Source organism: Rhineura floridana, chromosome 13 (genome assembly GCF_030035675.1).
Source record: "Rhineura floridana isolate rRhiFlo1 chromosome 13, rRhiFlo1.hap2, whole genome shotgun sequence".
NCBI lineage: Eukaryota > Metazoa > Chordata > Lepidosauria > Squamata > Rhineuridae > Rhineura > Rhineura floridana.
The window spans coordinates 21118474-21136800 of NC_084492.1; the positions used below are offsets into that span (position 1 = coordinate 21118474).

Sequence of the window (18327 nt, forward strand, 5' to 3'; positions counted from 1 at the left end):
CCAACCCTCCCCAGCATGTACGACCAGTAGTAGGTATAGTTCCCCAAAATGTCCCCCCATAGACCACTTGAAAATGCCTGAGGGTTTTGGCAGACCACTTGATGACATTTTCTGTCTGTTGGCAATTGTAATATGCTTTGCTAGATGCCGTTTGATTTTTAACTGAATTTTCAGACATACCATGGACCACTTAAATGAAGCTCATGGATTGCTGGTGGTCCACAGACTGCAGTTTGGGAACCCCTGTTCTAGGGCAGTCTCATTCTGTACAGGGTAAATGGTAACACCCAACAGGTCTAACCAGTGGCTATTGTTTATGGCAAGCTCTATTGCAACATGGCCCAGAATTCTCTGCAATGCGCTGGGGTTCATCAGTGGACATGCAGGGAGGAGTTCCTCTGCAGACGAATTGATCAGGAAAGGGACCCCGGAAGTGGAGAGCTTGAAAGCCAACAATTTTAACACATTTTGTATCCAACCTTTCACTCTATGGTGTTGAGGCAGCTGAACAAAGATGAAGCAGAACATTGAGAGATAGAAAAGCAAAGGCCATCTTCCAACACAGAGGCCTGTCCAAATGGAAGCAAAACACCTTGGATGTTCCAGACAGGCCCCCTCCATCAATTAATGCACTTCGCCTTCTTTGCAGTGTCTCTGCTAGTGAGTGATAGATGTTAGAGCTGAGATCGAAGGAGCAGCTTTAAGGCTTCAACATGCTCAGTGAGAGTATCTTTAATGTTATTTTTTTTCCTCTGAACAGGAGGGACCTGGTGCCACAGCAAATTGCTTTTGACACACTCCCCTGAGTTTCAAAAAGAGTTTGTAGCAGAGCAGGGGGGAAAGGGAGAAGCAAATGAATGAGAAACTCAACATAATGATGCTGGTGTGTATTACTAATTGTGCAGTTCTTTGGATCTTGGCCCAGGGCTGCAAGTTAACCCTGGATTTCTGAGGGCAGAGACTGATTGCTTTAGATAAGGCACTGGTTGGCCAATCCAGCACAAACCCTGTAAGAAGCACATGGAACAGGAAATGTTTCAAAAGGTATGGAAAAGCTGTGAACGCAGAATCATGCAACTGAGCACCATTCTTCCCTTCCCTTCCCCCCCAACACATACACACACGTTTTTCTGGTGCTCTCCCATTTGCAAAATGCTACTGACAAATTTTCAGAGGACCATCTCAGCCGTTGCATTCATATTTTCATTACATTATATGGCTGATGCGTTTCATTCAACTACAATAAAGTCATCAAATTCCCAGACTTTTGAGTTAGTATGTGCCAGAGTGGACTACACTCTCAGCCATCCCATCTCACCACTCAGCTACCAAACCTGAGGCTCATGTACTGACAGGCTTGGCTGCCTGGCCAGCCAAAGGACAAGCTGCGCGTTATGGCAGCCTCAGCTTATCTGCTGCAAGTGGCCTTCCTTTGCCATGCTCTCTTCACTATCTTCATAACATGACAGCATATCATGCAGTTTCTCACCACACTGGCCGCCACTAACAGGGAAACACATGATGTAACATCGTATCAGTTAGTGAACAGGGAGAGGATGCTACAGGGGGCAGACCTTCTGGCCTAGAATCTGCAGTTTGGCCCTCAGTGAGAGGTGACCTGGAGTCTGGAAGACGCTTTTTCCATACAAGGATGAGAAGGACAGCTGACACAGGGAAATCTGAGCTGCAGTCACAGTATATTTCAGCAGCAACAGCACCTGCACTCTAAGAAAGGGGCCATATACAGAACTTTATTTGACTCTGAATAAAGTAATCAGCACATCAGAAGTGGAGACTTAAGGGTGGTTTCAGACAGGGGCTCAATATTGCAAATGGGTTGTTCGGAAGATGTTTTACCGTCAGATTTTCCATGAAAAGGGAAAATTCAGATTAAAGGCAGGGTAGGGAGGGGAGGAATACAGGCTGGCGTTTTGATGCCAGCAATGTCATGTGGATGCTGTAAAAAGGCTTGCATGCATGAGGAGCACTGATCCCACAATAAACAACTGTCTGGATGTACCCTAAAAGTAGAGTCTGAATAATAACTTCTGGCTCCACAGCATCAGTAAGAGACAGAAAAAAAGGGGCACACATGAAATTTTGGGAAACATTACTTCCTGTTGGTTGTGCTAGCTGTACCAATTCCTTCACATGCACTGCTGTTTCCTGAAGCCATCAGCACAGGGGTTGGCACATTTTCCATCTGACATATCCATTTCAGGCATGCTCAATGGCTAGGATCCCGAAGGACCATGCAGGGAACTTTTGTGCACAGACTTCTGGAGACTCTTCCCTCTGACTGCAGACCCCTGTGCTGCTCAACAAGCTATTCCCTAAAACTCAGTGAAATCTTGGTAGTGGTATTCAATGCTGTACAAGGAATTGGAATAACAGGAAGAGAGGAAAGAGATGAAAACATCTGGTGCGCATGCAGAAATGTTTCTGTAAGCCCAAGCAACTCTTGTATCCTGGCCCAAGAGTGCACTTGAGACACACAAAAAACACCTCTCTCACGTGGAAGCATCCCAGCGCACCTCAAAACAGCAGCACCCTATCTTGGAAGAGACAAGCCACAAGGCACCCTTGGAAGATCCAAATCTTCAGACCGTTACAGCTGGCCATCACAGTGCTTGCTCAGTAGGGATATGAAGACAAGAAAGCCTCCGCCCATCTGTGAAAGTGGGCTTGGTCACATGGGGGAAGGGAAGCTTCAAGGCACTTGGCCTAAGTGACCAGTAGGGGCTCCATCCTTATAATCAGGGTGCTCAACAGAAACGTATTCTGATTAAGCTGTCCCAAAGTCCCTTGCCCCAGAATAACGAAATTCCTATCACTCCTGGTTGATTTCAAGGCACAATGATACTTCAAGGCACTTTCCAAAGGGCAAGGGAAGCTCCTCTCCACTGAGTACTTTGGAAACTGACAGGAGGAAGTCATCATAAAGAATCTGCTGATGCTCCAGACTCAGACACATGAGACATTTCAAATGGCACAACCCAGATGGAAGCTGTCTCTTGTCCATAACACCCTCACTCCCAGTTATGTCTCTTACCAGCTGAAACAGCACATAACCTTAAGCTGGCATTCGCTGAAGTGGCAATCATTGCCCTCATCCCATTTCCCAAAGGATAGGTGGATTTCATTCCACCAGATCTGAGAAGAGTTTGGGCTTTCTTTCTTTTTTACACAGTATTGCTAAGTTCCAATATATTTACAATATTTGCTTTTCCAACAGGTAGGGAAAGGATGATACAAGGCAGAGACCAACCTCAACTCAGTACCCAAATGTTGCCATCTTACTATTTTTTTAAAAAAAGCAAATACACATAGTGAATGAACCAGCTTGGTAGGGACTCAGTGGCAGGAACCCAGAACAGGAGAGACAAAAGCACAAGCCAGATCTTTGCTCAATCTGGGACTGAACACAAACCAGAATTTATGTGGTCAATTTTTCTGGCCTAGAAATTTTGGAGTTTCTTTAACATTCCAATTTGTCGCCAACAGGGGTGGTTTCAGGTAAGTACCTCATAGCAGTTCCGCATCCTGTATGCTTAGGCAACAGCAATCTCTGCAGGCAAGTGTGGGTCTAAAGGCATAACCCTTTATGAAACTGGTGTCCTACCCAGAACAGGCAGTAGAAAATAAAGAAACAAGACAGAGACCTCTGCCCCCATGCCAGGGTACCTCCTGAAGCAGTCACATACACAACACAAAGGCCAACAGAAAGGCCAGTGTGCCCCAGCAGTGGGCAATATTTACTGGTAACACAAAATTAATAGGTGTATCTCTACCTGCAAAGCAGCCTACAGTGAAATAATTGTATGGCTCAAAGCCAAGCATCAATAAATTGAGCTCACTGACAGAGGACAGTAACATTATCCTGAACCACTAGATGTCACTCTGGTCTGAGAAACAGGCTCTACACACTGTACCTCTAGAGCTATTGCAGGAATATGGGGATGAATCAATCCCACGGGAGCAGATTAAAGCTTCTTAAGCACACAAGTCCTGCATTACATCTACATTTTCCATGTAAGACTGATGTCTCGACAAGATGAGGCCAGGGCAGATGCAGATCCTTACTAACAAGCAACCCTAAGTCATAGCTAGTGCATGCCATTGCCCCATCCCCCTCTGTAATGGGGAAAGGCACACTTGGGGGCATGCAACATCTAACCCGCTGCAATGGCATCACTCCCAGAAACTTTTTACACCTCTGTTCCTAATTCTTCCAACTGAGTCACTCTTTACTGGGGCAGGAAGTCTCTGTCAATGCTAATAAAATTTGACTGCCCAAAATGACATAGCCACCTGCCTACCATGACCGACGTAATGTCCTTAAACTGGGTTCTGATGACACATCATGACCCATTAACCTGTACAGAGAGTGTCGCTCTTGGCTGTAAGGTGCTGATTTCTGTAAAACAGAGCAGTCATTGTAAGGGCCCAATGCCAATCAGGAACAGGGCACAGAAAGATTGATTTAAGTCTGGAAATGTCAACTGCTGCCCTTTTCTTTCCTTAACCTGACCTACAGGAGTGAACACAAGGCCAAAGCATCAATACTTAATCCGGAATAAACTTCTGACAGAACTTTGGGGAGGCCTACAGCTTCACACTGGAGGTCTAAGACCTAGTCTACACGTGCAGCAGAATGCGGTGGTAAGAGCGCATTGGGCCACTTCACAGTGAAGGTGGCGGAGATCATTTTAATCCCCTACACATCTAAGCTTGTAAATATTCCATGCAAATACTTTTTTAAAAAGCACATTAGAGAGAAAAGTTATCTCCTAGCCTCCAAGGTGCTAGTTTTCTATATGCATGGAGATTTATTTTTCCCCATAGGGAAGCATTCAACCTGCGACAATCCTCCCCCACATCTGCTGTCTGAAATGACACCGACCATTCTATCATTTCAAAACTCTTGCACCTTATCTCCACACCTCATTTTGCTGCACACTGAGACCTAACAGGAGATCGGGGGGGGGGGGACCTATCACACAACACACCCTCTTTGCTCAGACTGGCTAGTGATTTTGCCAATTTGCTACTGCAATAAGCTGCAAGCTTGCTTACTAGAACCACCTAGATTGTCTCATGTTACTTGATTCAAGAGGCAGTTCTGGCATGAGTACCTTGCATGCTCTCTGGCTCTTTGCTTGCCACGCAAAAACCAGGGAAAAGTGGGTTAATCCATGGAGGAGGGGGGAGTGGAGACATGCAGTGAAGATTATCTTTGGCTGCCTTTGAGCCGTATGATTTTATGATTCTGAACTGCACTGCCTGCACCCAGTAAGCCAGCTGCAGAGGCAGGCGCAGCGGATGTTTGAACTGACTCACTCAAGCTTTCAACCTTAGCCTTTCATGAGAGACACAAACTTTTGATGTCTCCACTGTGATTGGAGGCCCTCCTGGGGGGTGTGTGTGTATGAGGTTGGAAGAGGAAAGAAAGCTGCCTGATGCTTCATCGGTGACTGGCAACAGTTGTAGCACTGAGTCACACATTCGGAGCTTGGGTTGAGCCAGAACGATGACTGGGTTTTCCTGTCATTCATCCCAGCGTGAAATGGAAAGATACAATGGAGAACACGATAATGCTCCAAAACGGTGGGAGGGAAGAGGGAGGGTTAGAGCCTGACCTGAGCCATTCCCAGCCAGCCAGACTAGTGTAGTGAAGGCACAACTCTTCCTCTGGCCTCGAAGGCACACAAGAGTGAGAGAAGCAGCACCAATTCTGATTTCCCAAAGTCTAATTTGGTCCCCATTTTACAGCTGCATGGGTGGAAAGCAGACACATAGGGCAAAACCAAGTGAAAATGGAAACTGTGGTCTTAAAGAATACAGAACAGGCTCCAGAAAGCTGGGCATGTAGGTGCACACATGCACTGAGGCTTACAGACTTCCCCATCCCACTTCTTAGGTCCCCCGCAAAACTCAATGGGGATGTTACAAGAACTTCTCAATGGGGGTGTTACAAGAACCTCTGCGGAAACATTTACTGCAGTGCAACAAGGCTGCAGCTGAGAGGGAAAGTTAGCAATCCCTTTCTGTACTCGTGGAGCCACGGGGTTCTATAATCCTGACATCAATCAAGAGTCTAAATCAGGAGTATCCAATATGGTGCTCTTCATTTATTGCTGGACTGTGACTCCCATCAGCCCCGGGCAGCATGGCCAATGGAAAGAGATGGTGGAAGTTGTAGTTCAACAACATCTGGGACAGCACCATGTTGGCTACCCCAGCTTAAACCATCCATCCATCCCCAGATCCTGTGGCAACAAAGGCTGGCTTTGATCAACTTGGGAGCCAATAAATAGGAGTAGCAAAGGTTTTGGGTTGGGGAAGGCCTCTTCTCTTCCCTGTGGCTCCAGTATGTCAGGCAATGTACTCTAGACTTTTCTCCAGGGCTGTGCCAAGAAGCAGAGTTTCCCAATCCCCCATCTTGGAGCGAATGCTGTAACTGACACTATACAGGTGAGATGTGCTCCCAGGAGCAGCAGCAACCCTAAAGCTCCATCTCCCAAGGCAGGAAGATGGACATGGGAGATTGGTCTTCGAAAGAAAGAGGGCTGGAGCTTGGGGGGCCCCCTCGCTTAGTAAGCGCAGTGCAGAACATGTCCCGATTACAAAGAAAGAACGAGCTGGGCAGCCTCCTGCTGAATTGTCAGGCGTTGTACTGCTGCTGGTAACGCAAGTTCAGCTCCCGCAACTCCCGCTCCCTCACCCGCCGGGACTTGTTGGATTTGGTGGAGCGGCTGGAGCGGGTGGACTGGGCTGACTTGGTGCTTTGGCAACGAGACGAGGCCCTCTTGAGGAGGTTCTGGGAGATGGAGCGGTGCAGGTTCTTCATGGAAGAAGAGGCAGCCATGCTAACCACCCAGGGGTGCTTTAAGGCTTGAAGAGCTGTCATCCGGTCACTAGGATCCACTGTGAGCAGATGGTCAATGAAATCCTTAGCAAGATTGGACACACTGGGCCACGGCTGAAGATTAAGGAGAAACGGGGGGGGGGGGAGAAGAAAGTGTTAACTGTGCTTTCGGTAACAAACAGACCGTTAGAATGAGAGTGACAATGATCAAGTCGGTTCATTTAGCTACGTAAGCATTCCTGCTGCATTTGCTCAGGCAATGTATGAAGGCGCCACATCACTTGCCATGCCCATGTCATTCCTTTACCTGTACATTCCCAGAGCAGGATGAGAAGAAGCCATAGATGGTGATGGAGGTTTGTTTGTTTATTTATTTATTTTATTATACTTGTATACCGCCCCATAGCTGAAGCTCTCTGGGCAGTTTATAGTAACTAAAAACATTAAAACAAATAAAATTTAAAACGGATCTTATAAAAACAATTTAAAACACAATTTAAAAATTGACTGGATGCTACTGGATTTCTCTGCCTAAACCCTTCCCAGAAAGGGCTACAGCTACAGGCGAGGCAGGCAATGAATCTTAGCTTTGCCAAGCACAGAGCGTGCCTGCCAACTAATTCATGCTCCCAGGCAAATACTCCAGCACATGCCCTTGAGGCCTAATTTGCCTGGCAATGACATGGGAGTGGCTTCCTCATGATGGTATTTTCTGCCACTGCTCTGGGACCATTCAGAAACGAACCACGTGGGCAAGGTTAACCATGAGGTTCCTTCCAGCCCAAACACTGCCCTCTTCCCCAGCCAGACAATAACTGGGTGGGAAGGAACTATTCATGTGACCCCAACCACGTAGTTCCGGTACACAAATGAAATGGGTCCAAATCACTTGCAATGACTGCTACAATAACATTCAGGACAGCAGTTGTGAACAAAAATCACAGGGCGATAATCAACATGACTAATTTAGGTTCACTCATTTCAGTGGGTCTACTCAGGACTAGTGTTGAGTACAACCCAGGGCAGCAAACACATGCTTAACAAACAACCATATTACAACACACGCTCCTCCAAGGGCAAAGCGGCTCACCTTAAGAAGCAGTCTTGTGCCTACCTACAGAATGCATAAGACTTCTATAAGCCCAACAGCGGAGAAACAGAAGTGCATCAGAGAGTAATGCAAGAGCCACTGCAGCAGTACAACTGACGTTTCTTGCAAATGGGCATTAATACGAATTGGAAAAATCTGTCTCCAAAACCTGAACTACTGCGAGTCTCACTAGGATGCAAACTTCATTGCACAGTTGTCTGAATTGCACCCTTCACCCCATATCAGAGCTAGTTTATACACATACTGTGCAAAAGCATTGCCTGATCTGTAGCACTTCAGGCTACAAGTGGAGAAGTGTTTGAATGCTGCCCTATCTTTAAAAATTCCTTCCATGACAAAACAAGCATGTCAGGGAGAAAAGTTCAACCCAGTCATTCATCTAATATGCTGTTTTCTCTATCCAAGGGAGGAAACTTTTTTCCTACAAGAGAGAATTCAACATGCAACAATCCCACTCCACCTGTAGCAGTCCAGTCCAGGCAAAGCTTTTACTACTTGATTCTGCTGAATACAGAATGTAGACTCTTTCTCAGAACACCAAGGACTTGGCTTGAAAAACACAGCTCTGCAAGGCCTGGGCTGCTATACTGACAGAAAACACCACCAAAACTTTGGCATCTATGTGAATGGTTATACAAAACCACAGTGTATGCCATAGGAAACATACTGCCAACTTGCTTGTAGACTCGACAAACAACAGATTCATCTAGTTCCCATCGCAGACCAGGTCTTTGGCAGGAAGGGGGCATTTCTACAACTGCTGGTGACATTCCAATAGCAACTAATCTTGTTGCTTCAGTACATTCAGCAGAAATTTGTTTCGAGGAACACCAGCTCTGATTTGTCTAAAGGGCTTGTGAGTTTTTCATGTTGGATGACCAAAGGTTCATGCCCTTTTCTCCATCTCTAAATTAAGCTCTACGTGAAAAGTCAAAAGACTTTTACTAATACTGGGACTTCATATTCTGACTCTGATGGAACTTCAGCAAGGTTCCAGTCATGCTAAAACAATAGTTTTAAAAATCAGTTGTAGTGATTACAGGGAGAGGCAAGGTGTGGGTGGGCCTTTCTGCAAGAGTTAATCATCTTGCTGGATTGTGACCGATGCCTACAATTTGATACTCCATGCCGTAAATCCTAAATATTATGCAACTATACAGAATATTCAGAATTTCCACAAACTGGAGGATATATATTAATGCGCTGGTCCACAACACACTGAAACCTCTAAAAATAAACTCCTACTAAAAGATTTAAGCAACTCTTGAATAAGGAACTAGGATTCCAAACAGACAATTGGAAATAAATTACCACCTTCAGCCTCAACAGACGAGTCAGCATTACCAGTCCAGTTAAGTGGAGCTAAACAGAAACAAATTCCCAGACAAGAGGGAATTGGATTTCTTATGCGTTCAATTACTCCCACGACATCAGAAATGAGGAGTACAGAGCACTAGTAATTAGAAATCTCTTCTGGTCAGCAAACACAAATCGGTTTATTGATCTGTTTATGCTACTGGAGGTTTCACCTGCTGTACTGTATGTATCTTTGGCTTGATTTAATTAAGCTACCCTCCTGAAGGAAAAAAAGAGAGAAAATCTATCCTGCTGAGGTTACTACTGAGATGGGTTTACCAGTTCCTCTGTCAACATCCTTGCAATGCTGATCCATTTCACAGTACTACATCAGCTGGGTTGACTAGTGGAAGAGAAGGAAAGGGAGGGGGGATAAATTTTTACAACATAATCTGAATCTGACTGCAGATGTTAATTTTTTATTTCTCCATTTTAGCCTGACAGAGAAACTGAAGCTTAATTTGCCCAAAGAGGGACAAACTATACCCTTGACTACAAGTGTAGGATTCTCCTCCATTTGAAAAAGAAGAAAAAAAAGCAGATTCTGAGGAATGTGTGAGGAATGTGGAAAAGGTTCAGAAGAGGGCAACCAGAATGATCAGGGGGATGGAGCGACTCCCTTACGAGGAAAGGTTGCAGCATTTGGGGCTTTTTAGTTTAGAGAAAAGGCGGGTCAGAGGAGACAGGATAGAAGTGTATAAAATTATGCATGGCATTGAGAAAGTGGATAGAGAAAAGTTCTTCTCCCTCTCTCATAATACTAGAACTCGTGGACATTCAAAGAAGCTGAATGTTGGAAGATTCAGGACAGACAAAAGGAAGTACTTCTTTACTCAGCGCATAGTTAAACTATGGAATTTGCTCCCACAAGATGCAGTAATGGCCACCAGCTTGGAGGGCTTTAAAAGAAGATTAGACAAATTCATGGAGGACAGGGCTATCAATGGCTACTAGCCATGATGGCTGTGCTCTGCCACCCTAATCAGAGGCAGCATGCTTCTGAAAACCAGTTGCCGGAAGCCTCAGGAGGGGAGAGTGTTCTTGCACTCGGGTCCTGCTTGTGGGCTTCCCCCAGGCACCTGGTTGGCCACTGTGAGAACAGGATGCTGGACTAGATGGGCCACTGGCCTGATCCAGCAGGCTCTTCTTATGTTCTTATGTTCTTATGATTTTCAGTACAAAACAGCAGAGGGGTAAATGTTAAGGAGATTCTCCTCCCACCTCCAAAATCCCACTCTGGATCAAGCCTCTAGCAGTTCTGCAAGGAAAATTCCAAGCACAGAATTCAAAGAAGAGTTTTTATTCCAGATGTATTTTGTACTTTGCCTTGAGCTATGTGTGTGGAAGGGGATTAATTAATAACGACATCTCATATTCCAAAAAAAGAGAAGAAAGACAGAAGATGCTCACCAGTCCTGATCATACAGTGTTAACCTAGGAAACAAGGCAGGGCTACAGCTTGTTTCATCCACAGCATTATCTGCCAGCAAAAAGAAAAGGTAAAGGTGTCCCCGCACTTGAGGTGTGAGTCGTTTCCGACTCTTAGGGTGACGTCTTGCGACGTTTACTAGGCAGACCATATATATGGGGTGGGATTGCCAGTTCCATCCCCGGCCTTTCTTTACCCCCCAGCATATGCCGGGTACTCATTTTACCGACCACAGATGGATGGAAGGCTGAGTGGACCTCAACCCCTTTTACCGGTGATTCGACTTCCTCCTTCCGTTGGAATCGAACTCCGGCTGTGAGCAGAGCTTCGGCTGCGTTACCGCTGCTTACCACTCTGCGCCACGGAGGAAAAAAGGAGCTGCTTATTGATGCAGAGAGAATGCACAAATGGTATTAGAAGCTCCTAAGAGCTGTTACTCATGCAAACTTAACAAGCAGATAGGAGACCTGGTTTTAAGTGAGGCCGTTCCTCAGCCCAGAAAGCAGGACAGCATGTGAAGGGTCTGGCTCATCTAGGTGCTCATTACTGCCATTAGTTTGCAATCTGTGACAGCAGATGGGAATCAACTGACATCACTCTTCACTGTACATGTGTGAGACAGGACACAAAGAACGTCAAAAGAGAGTTGTTTGATACCATTTCAAATTATTTTCGTACAAGACCAGTGAATTACTTTCCCAGCATAAACTTCCACAGAGATGTTTTTATTCTAATGGAGGAACAGAAGCAACCCCACACGAACATATGATGCAGGCCTATCCTGAACCAGACTATTGGGCCATCTCATTTCTGTACCTTGATGGACAATGTCCGAGAACTGAGGTATATGTGAAGAAATAAATGGACACCAAGGTTCCAGCCAGAGTTTTCCCGACTCCTGCATACTTATGAAGGTGCCTTGTTGGTTGGTCCATCTTTCCCAGTGCTACCTACCCTCTGACACAGAATCACACAGTTGCAAGGGGCCTATAAGACCACCGAGTCCAACCCTCTGCTCAATGCAGGAATCCAGGTTAACGGTCTTCCTGAGCCTCCATTTCTGAGGGTGGCTCGTTAGGAATGGCAAAACCAGAGAGCCTAGTAGCCCCACAAAACAAATCCTTGCATTGCCTCGTGCATATGTGCATGAGACACAAGTATGCAAGAGACTTTATAGTGAAGGTTTTAATTATACATTTTACCAAAACAAAACCCAGCCATTAACATGAACTCTAATGCAAGCTTAGAGTAGACCTGGAAAAGCAGTTTATTAATAAACTTGAGGAGGAAGAGGTGCTTCCCTGAAACACAGCATGGGGGTAAATGTTATAGGGAGAGAGGGAAGAAAAAGGACCCTTTCTCCCAGTGCCTGATGGTGAGTGGGAGAAGGAGGTAATGCTTCTAGCCTGGAAATGTTACTGGCCACTAGTGATTTTTTATTTCACTTTAGTTTTGCAGCACAGTAATTCTGGGGGCCAAATAACAAGGCTGTTACACATGCTTGCTTATGCTCACGATAAGAGTCAAGCAAATGGGTCCCTTTTACAGAAAAAACAACATGAGGGCCATGGCCCAGTGGGAGAACTCAAGCTTGACCAGCAGAAATCTCATAACTCTCTCCCCTAACATCATCTCCAGGTAGGGCTGGGAAAAAGAGCCTTGCCTGAAACCATGAAGATTCAGCCACAGCCAGTCAGTGTAGATAATACTGAGCTAGATGGGTCAATGACATGACTCAGTATAATGAAGCTACTCTCAAGTATGTGCTTGAATGAGCACATCGATTCTGCATGCGTGTAGGTGGCTATCCATTTCAGTGAAAGGAGTCAGTCTGCACCTTCTTCATGTACTTGTTTTCTCCTATACTAAAAGATTTTATTTCTTAATTTTTGGCCATGATGTTTATAGGTCCAACAGCAAACTCATTCGAGCTAGACTGAGCAACAAGTCCTTCAGTCACTGAATATTATTCTAGATTTAAGAAGCATGTCTTATTTCCTGTGGCTTAGTATTAAAGGCCTTTTTTTCCCAACACAGCCCAGAGTCAGACAGAACTGCAGCCTAGTATAGAGTGAACCCTAGCAAGGAAGGAAACTTTTTTTTAACACTACACTCTCTCCAATTTCTTGAGGTGGCAGTTCGATCGGCACTAAGCCCTGTTGTGAACTAAATGCTAGGGTTGCTTTACTGGAAAGTGGATTATAATCTTTCACAGTGAGACAAATGAGTTAATGTGCGCTGTAGCACAAAGGAGCTTTCTGGACAGCGAGAAGAAATATACTCCTAATCCTGCAATAAGCTTCCAAAGAGCTAGTCTTGCCACCAGAACTTTCTAATCTTGCTTTTCATCTTACATTAAGGAAGATTTAACAAAAGCTGAACCACTCATCTAGTTTAAAGCCATGACCAAAAGTTCTTGGTCCATAAAGAGCTTTCAGCACCAAGCAAGCAGTTATTTCCCCCCCATCACCACAGACACAAAAATATGGAGGCTATTTCAAATAGCCACCGTGCATGTGATGGGCTGACCAGCAACTTTTTAAAAAGACCTTGAACTTTACTCAGCAGAAAAGAAGTTGTCTGGACCATTCAACCACAGACCAGAGTTTGGCATACCGTGGCAAGCCCTTCCAAAGTGGGTCAGAAAAGTGGCATTGCACGATACACTGCAATTTCTGTTTTAGTGCAGTTTAGAGGTGTTGGAGCAAAAGCCCAAATCAAGAGAAATGAGCCACACTTCCTTGAAAGCGTTTGTCATGGTGAGAGGCAGACATCTGGTGTGGGTATTTTGACCTGAGATGGGGAGATCCATTGAAGAGTGAGGGAGCCAGGTGACTCCTATAGGTAAGGTGCCTCAGAAGTTCCAAGCAAAGATCTCAGAGATACAAAAAGAGAGAGATCCATTGGATCCCCAGAAAACTGCAGCAAACCATTACATTTATTTATTTATTAAATTTATATCCTGCCCTTCCTCCCAGAAGAGGCCCAGGGCGGCTCCTTCACCCTCTCTGCAGTTCCAAGTGCAAGAAGCAAGCAAGTATTGCCAAAGGGAGGGTGAGCAGCAAAAATAAGAGAGGGCTGAGGGTGGCTCTCCGCAGGTGGCTGTAACACCTGTTGCTGCTGGTACAGTCACCTGGAGCCTTATTCATATGCTCCTGTGTGAACTAGGACAATCTAGGACATCAGTAGCAGGAGAAGCTTGAATGCTTTCCCCCTTCCTTTGTCTCGGCTTCCTAAGAGAAAGAAGTATAAACCACCACTGCAACTCCTTGACTTGTCCCCATCCACAGCAAAACTACTTGTTTTAATGTTCAGTCTAAATATTCTTTCAGCCAGAACCAGTCAGGCTGGAAAAGATTATCCCACAGTACCTCTGTCATCACCTATGGACAGTGACCTAGGGCACGCTTCTGATTCCTGCACAAGAAGGCTGAAGCTGGGAGCAGGGGCTGACCAGCTGCTTGAATCAGGATTGCCTATGCGACTGTAACTATTGCCCAGCTAAGAAACACCGCTACTCTATCATCTTATGACCTCAGGACCAGAGTTCTACAGCACCTCTGGCCTCACAGTGACAGCACCCAAGGACAGTGACCTAAGGGCATGCTTCCAAGGGCATGCTTCCAATTCCTGCACAAGGATGCTGAAGTTGGGAGCAGTGGCTGACTGCTGGTTGAATCAGGACTGGTTGTATGACAGCAGCATTTCCTAGGCCAGGATGAACACTTCTCATCTTATGACCTGCAGCCCAGGTTCTCAATGGGAAGAGCTGTATAGGGGTTTTCCCTTCTGCTATTATACCAAAACTGTGGGATCAACTGCATACACCAATCTCACTCCAGTGGTCCTTCCAATAGATTCTTGTACCAATGACAAGGGACCTACTAGCATCTATCTATATGGTGACTCTGGATACCTAGGAGTTCTCTAGTCTGACCAGGGCTGTGTCCTGAGGCACTGAACTATACAGCCTCTAAGGCAGGAATGGGCAACCCATTTTTTGTTTAAAGTCACAGTTGCTCTGGGTAATTTGCAAGGGGGAACATGCTGGCATTGGGTAGGACCTCCCATTTTTCTTCACAGAAGCAGGGGACTCCCTTATCTTTCTCTTTTTCTACCGAGATCACTCTTGCTAGAGATCTGAACCAATCCCTTGCAGAGGGCTTTTGAAACTAGGCCAAGGGATGCATGTTGTCCACCCCTGCTCTAAGGTGGCAAAACCCATGACAGATCTTAAGCAACAGGCACTTGACTGTATCAGGAAGGAGGAAAGAAAGGAAAAGAGAGTGACAAACCCTTTAATAATCCACAGCACTCTAAGGATATGTGGCCATCTGGTGCCACCATCTCCTATAACCTAGTTTTCTCCAATGAAAACAGCCAACGTGGTCCCACTTGCACAAGCACCTTGACAAAAAGAGATTCTTGGATAATAGCAACAGCTCTAGACCCGATGCACACACATAAGAAACTGGGTCTTAAGACATACGCATATCTACTTTGATGTTTGGGATCTCACACCATGTGCAACAAAAAGCAGCCACGTTTAAGGCCAAGCTCTGGGGAAGCACAGCCTTAAATATATCGACCTCACTCAAGGAAGCAATACTCTTTTTCTACACACCAGAGACAAGAAGTTAATGGATCCTGGGGAACAGATTGCCAGAGAGTTGGTGGCAGTCAGCAAAAGCCAGAACAAGCCAAGCAGCCAGAAACCTTGTGAAACACTGCTCAAAAAACTTAAAGCCACTATAAACAATTGCTACATCTTCAACGAGCACCATCTTGTAAGGACTTCTCTTACACGCTTATTTTGTACCGCCCAAGTTAGTTGCGCTTCTTAACAACACAGAAGTGCAGAAACAGATGGCAGTAGTGTACCGCTGAAGGCCTGTAGCTCAGTGGTGGAGCGCCTGCTTTGCAAGCAAAAGGTCCCAGGTTCAATTGAAAGTGTCTCCAGATAGGGCTGGGAAGACTCCCCATCTGGAAAGCCTCTGCCAGTCAGCTGACAATACTGAGCTAGATGGACCCATGGTCTGGGATCAAAGGCGCCTTCTTGTGTTCCTACGGTTGCAATCTTGCAGCCCCTGGGGCAGTGGGACAAAATGCTGGTAAGTCAGAAGTCCGAGAAAGGGCATCTCCACCCTGGACTACATATGGAACAGAATGAGGTGCTGGAGTAGATGGTACTATTTCAGACTGCAGGTGAGGACTGACATTTTGTTCTGATTGTTTTCCCATGCACCATGCGTCCTCCAAATAAAACCAGCACTCTGCTGGGAGAAAGGTTGTAACCCTAGCCCATCCCCTGCTGTGCTAGTTTTCCGACTACTGAGTGACTTTGTATAGAGAAGGATTAACAGTCTGAAATGATGCAGTCCATTTTACCACCTCCTCTATCTCATTCATAGATCTATAGGATCTATTTTAATTTAACTATGCAGTTTTAGAAGCCACCCTACGGGCCAGGTTTCAGCCAATGTAAGTGCATAAACACAAAGAAATAAGCAATATAAAAAATAATAAGAATAAGGGAACATAGGCAGCTAAGCAAGATGGGCCACACACTGCTGGATTACTGAAGTCAAAGCTTGAGAGAAAAAAGAACATATCCTCAGGGCTATGCTTTAATTTTAAATAAAAGCGACTTAAGATAATTTTGTGCCAAGGCAAACCAAATTCCACACCAAGACACTCTGGATGCTGCAACGTGTATGTATTATGCAAATTTAGAAGTTTGATAAGTTATTTGTCTAGTCATAGGGAAAGCCAAGAAGCTATGTAGGTCACAAAAATCCTGATCGCTGTAAATCCTAGTCAGTATGTTCCCTGCAATTTTTTTTATATATATATTTCACAGGCATTGCTCACACACTTTCAAGCCTATTTTTGCTGGCTTGAGGGCTAGAAACATTTGTTTTAAAAAACAAAGAAAAAAGAACCACAGGACTCTATATCATGTAAGCAAATCAAGATCTGTGAAGACACAAACATACACAGCCCTGCTTATAATTCTATAACAGACTCTTTGCTGCAACAGGAACAGAGAGTGGCGCATTACTCAAGCCAGAGCAAGAATAACTAGGTATAAATTTGCCAGGGGCTGGGCTGGCCCAGCCATTAGACCAAGTGTGGAGAACCTTTGGCCCTACAGATATTGCTGAACTACGTCATCCCTGGCCACTGGCCATACTTACTGAGGCTGAAGGGAGTTGTAGTTCAGCAGCATCTTGAGGGCCACAGGTTCCCCACCATTGCGTTAGATCAGCAATTCCCACCATGGGCAGTAGCGCCACCCTGGGGGGCGTTACAGCCTTTCAGGGGGGTGTTGGCATGACTACAAACTTTAGGGGGGCATTTGGGTTCATTAGGGGGGCACTGACATTTGGCGGTCTGATGTGACAGGTGAAGCATTTAAGTTTAATTTTACTTAATACACAAATCATTAATTTTTAAACTGTTTTGTCCCCAGTTAGAATGTGTTTAATAGTCTCAATTCATGGAAATAACACTATAAGTAGTGTGTGCTCTTTAGTAAAGAAATTCTGAATAGCGGCCAGTGTCATATCAAGGAATGGGGATATTAGCCATGCCCCAGCACTAGGTAATGTTCCGATGCTGTCTTGAGGGATGTTGGAACCAATCATGAGAGAGTGTTTAATAAGCTGGGTGTATTGGTGGAGGGCGCATTCTTCCAACGGATGAGTGCCGTGTGCAAACAGGTGACGCAGACAGTCAGTTATTCACTGGTTTTCTTCAGGAATGGGACACACTCACTACCTGTTGTTTCTGTGATGTTTACTTTTCTATAACTGTGTATGTATATTAACAAATCATACTAACAATTCAATGTGTAATCTAAGTGCAATAAAAAGGTATGATAAAAACGATCTGTAATAATAATTGAAAATACCTTTTATACATCACTCATATTTTAAGAATAGGAAGCATTGGCATATACTTAATCTGAGGGAGGCGTTGGGCACAAAAAGATTTTGCAAAGGGGCATTGGGTCGAAAAAGGTTGGGTAACGCTGCGTTAGATGAACTGAATGTTTGGTTCTGAAGTGGCTCCTCCACAGTGCCAGCATCATGGGTAGTGAATACAGCAGTACAGCAAGGAGAATACACAACCATGTGAGGAGAAGAGAAACTCTGGCAGTCCTAGCCCCGATGCATTTCGTTGTTTCGATGCAAGCTTCTTCGTGAATCAAGAAGGGGTTTGCATGGAATCCTGCGGAACTGAGCAGGATTTAACCCTGCCCATCAGTTGCAGTCACCACAAGATTTAACCCCACCCAAGAACCCATCAGGTGATGTCATGAGTGGCATCAGCTGGTGGGTGCGGTTTGCGGAAAATGGCTTTATGGGCCAGCTTGGATGCCTTGGTGAGCCAAGACTGACCTGTGTGTGGGAGTTCCCCACTTCTGATCTAGAGCATGGGTCGCCAAGTGATGCCTGCAGGGGTGCATGTGCCCACAGACTCTTTGGCACAGAGGTTTTTCCTGGCCCCTGCAAAGTCCCATCCTCCTGCTGAAATTATCTTTTTCTCAAACCTAATTGT

The 18327-nt window shown here is 45.3% G+C and overlaps 1 protein-coding gene across 4 annotated transcripts in view; it reads right to left on the bottom strand.

Annotated features, from left to right (window-relative positions):
* Nucleotides 1–18327, bottom strand: part of PSKH1 (protein serine kinase H1) — a 75328-nt gene that overhangs the window by 33630 nt on the left and 23371 nt on the right. For 3 of the 4 annotated variants that reach the window (XM_061594068.1, XM_061594069.1, XM_061594070.1), the window contains exon 3: nucleotides 3287–6982. The exons of the other annotated variant lie outside the window; for it this stretch is intronic. In XM_061594068.1, the coding sequence (XP_061450052.1) occupies nucleotides 6665–6982 (318 nt within the window). In that variant the 3' untranslated portion in view covers nucleotides 3287–6664. Of the gene's footprint in view, nucleotides 1–3286; nucleotides 6983–18327 lie in introns of those variants that run through there. 4 annotated transcript variants of the gene reach the window in all.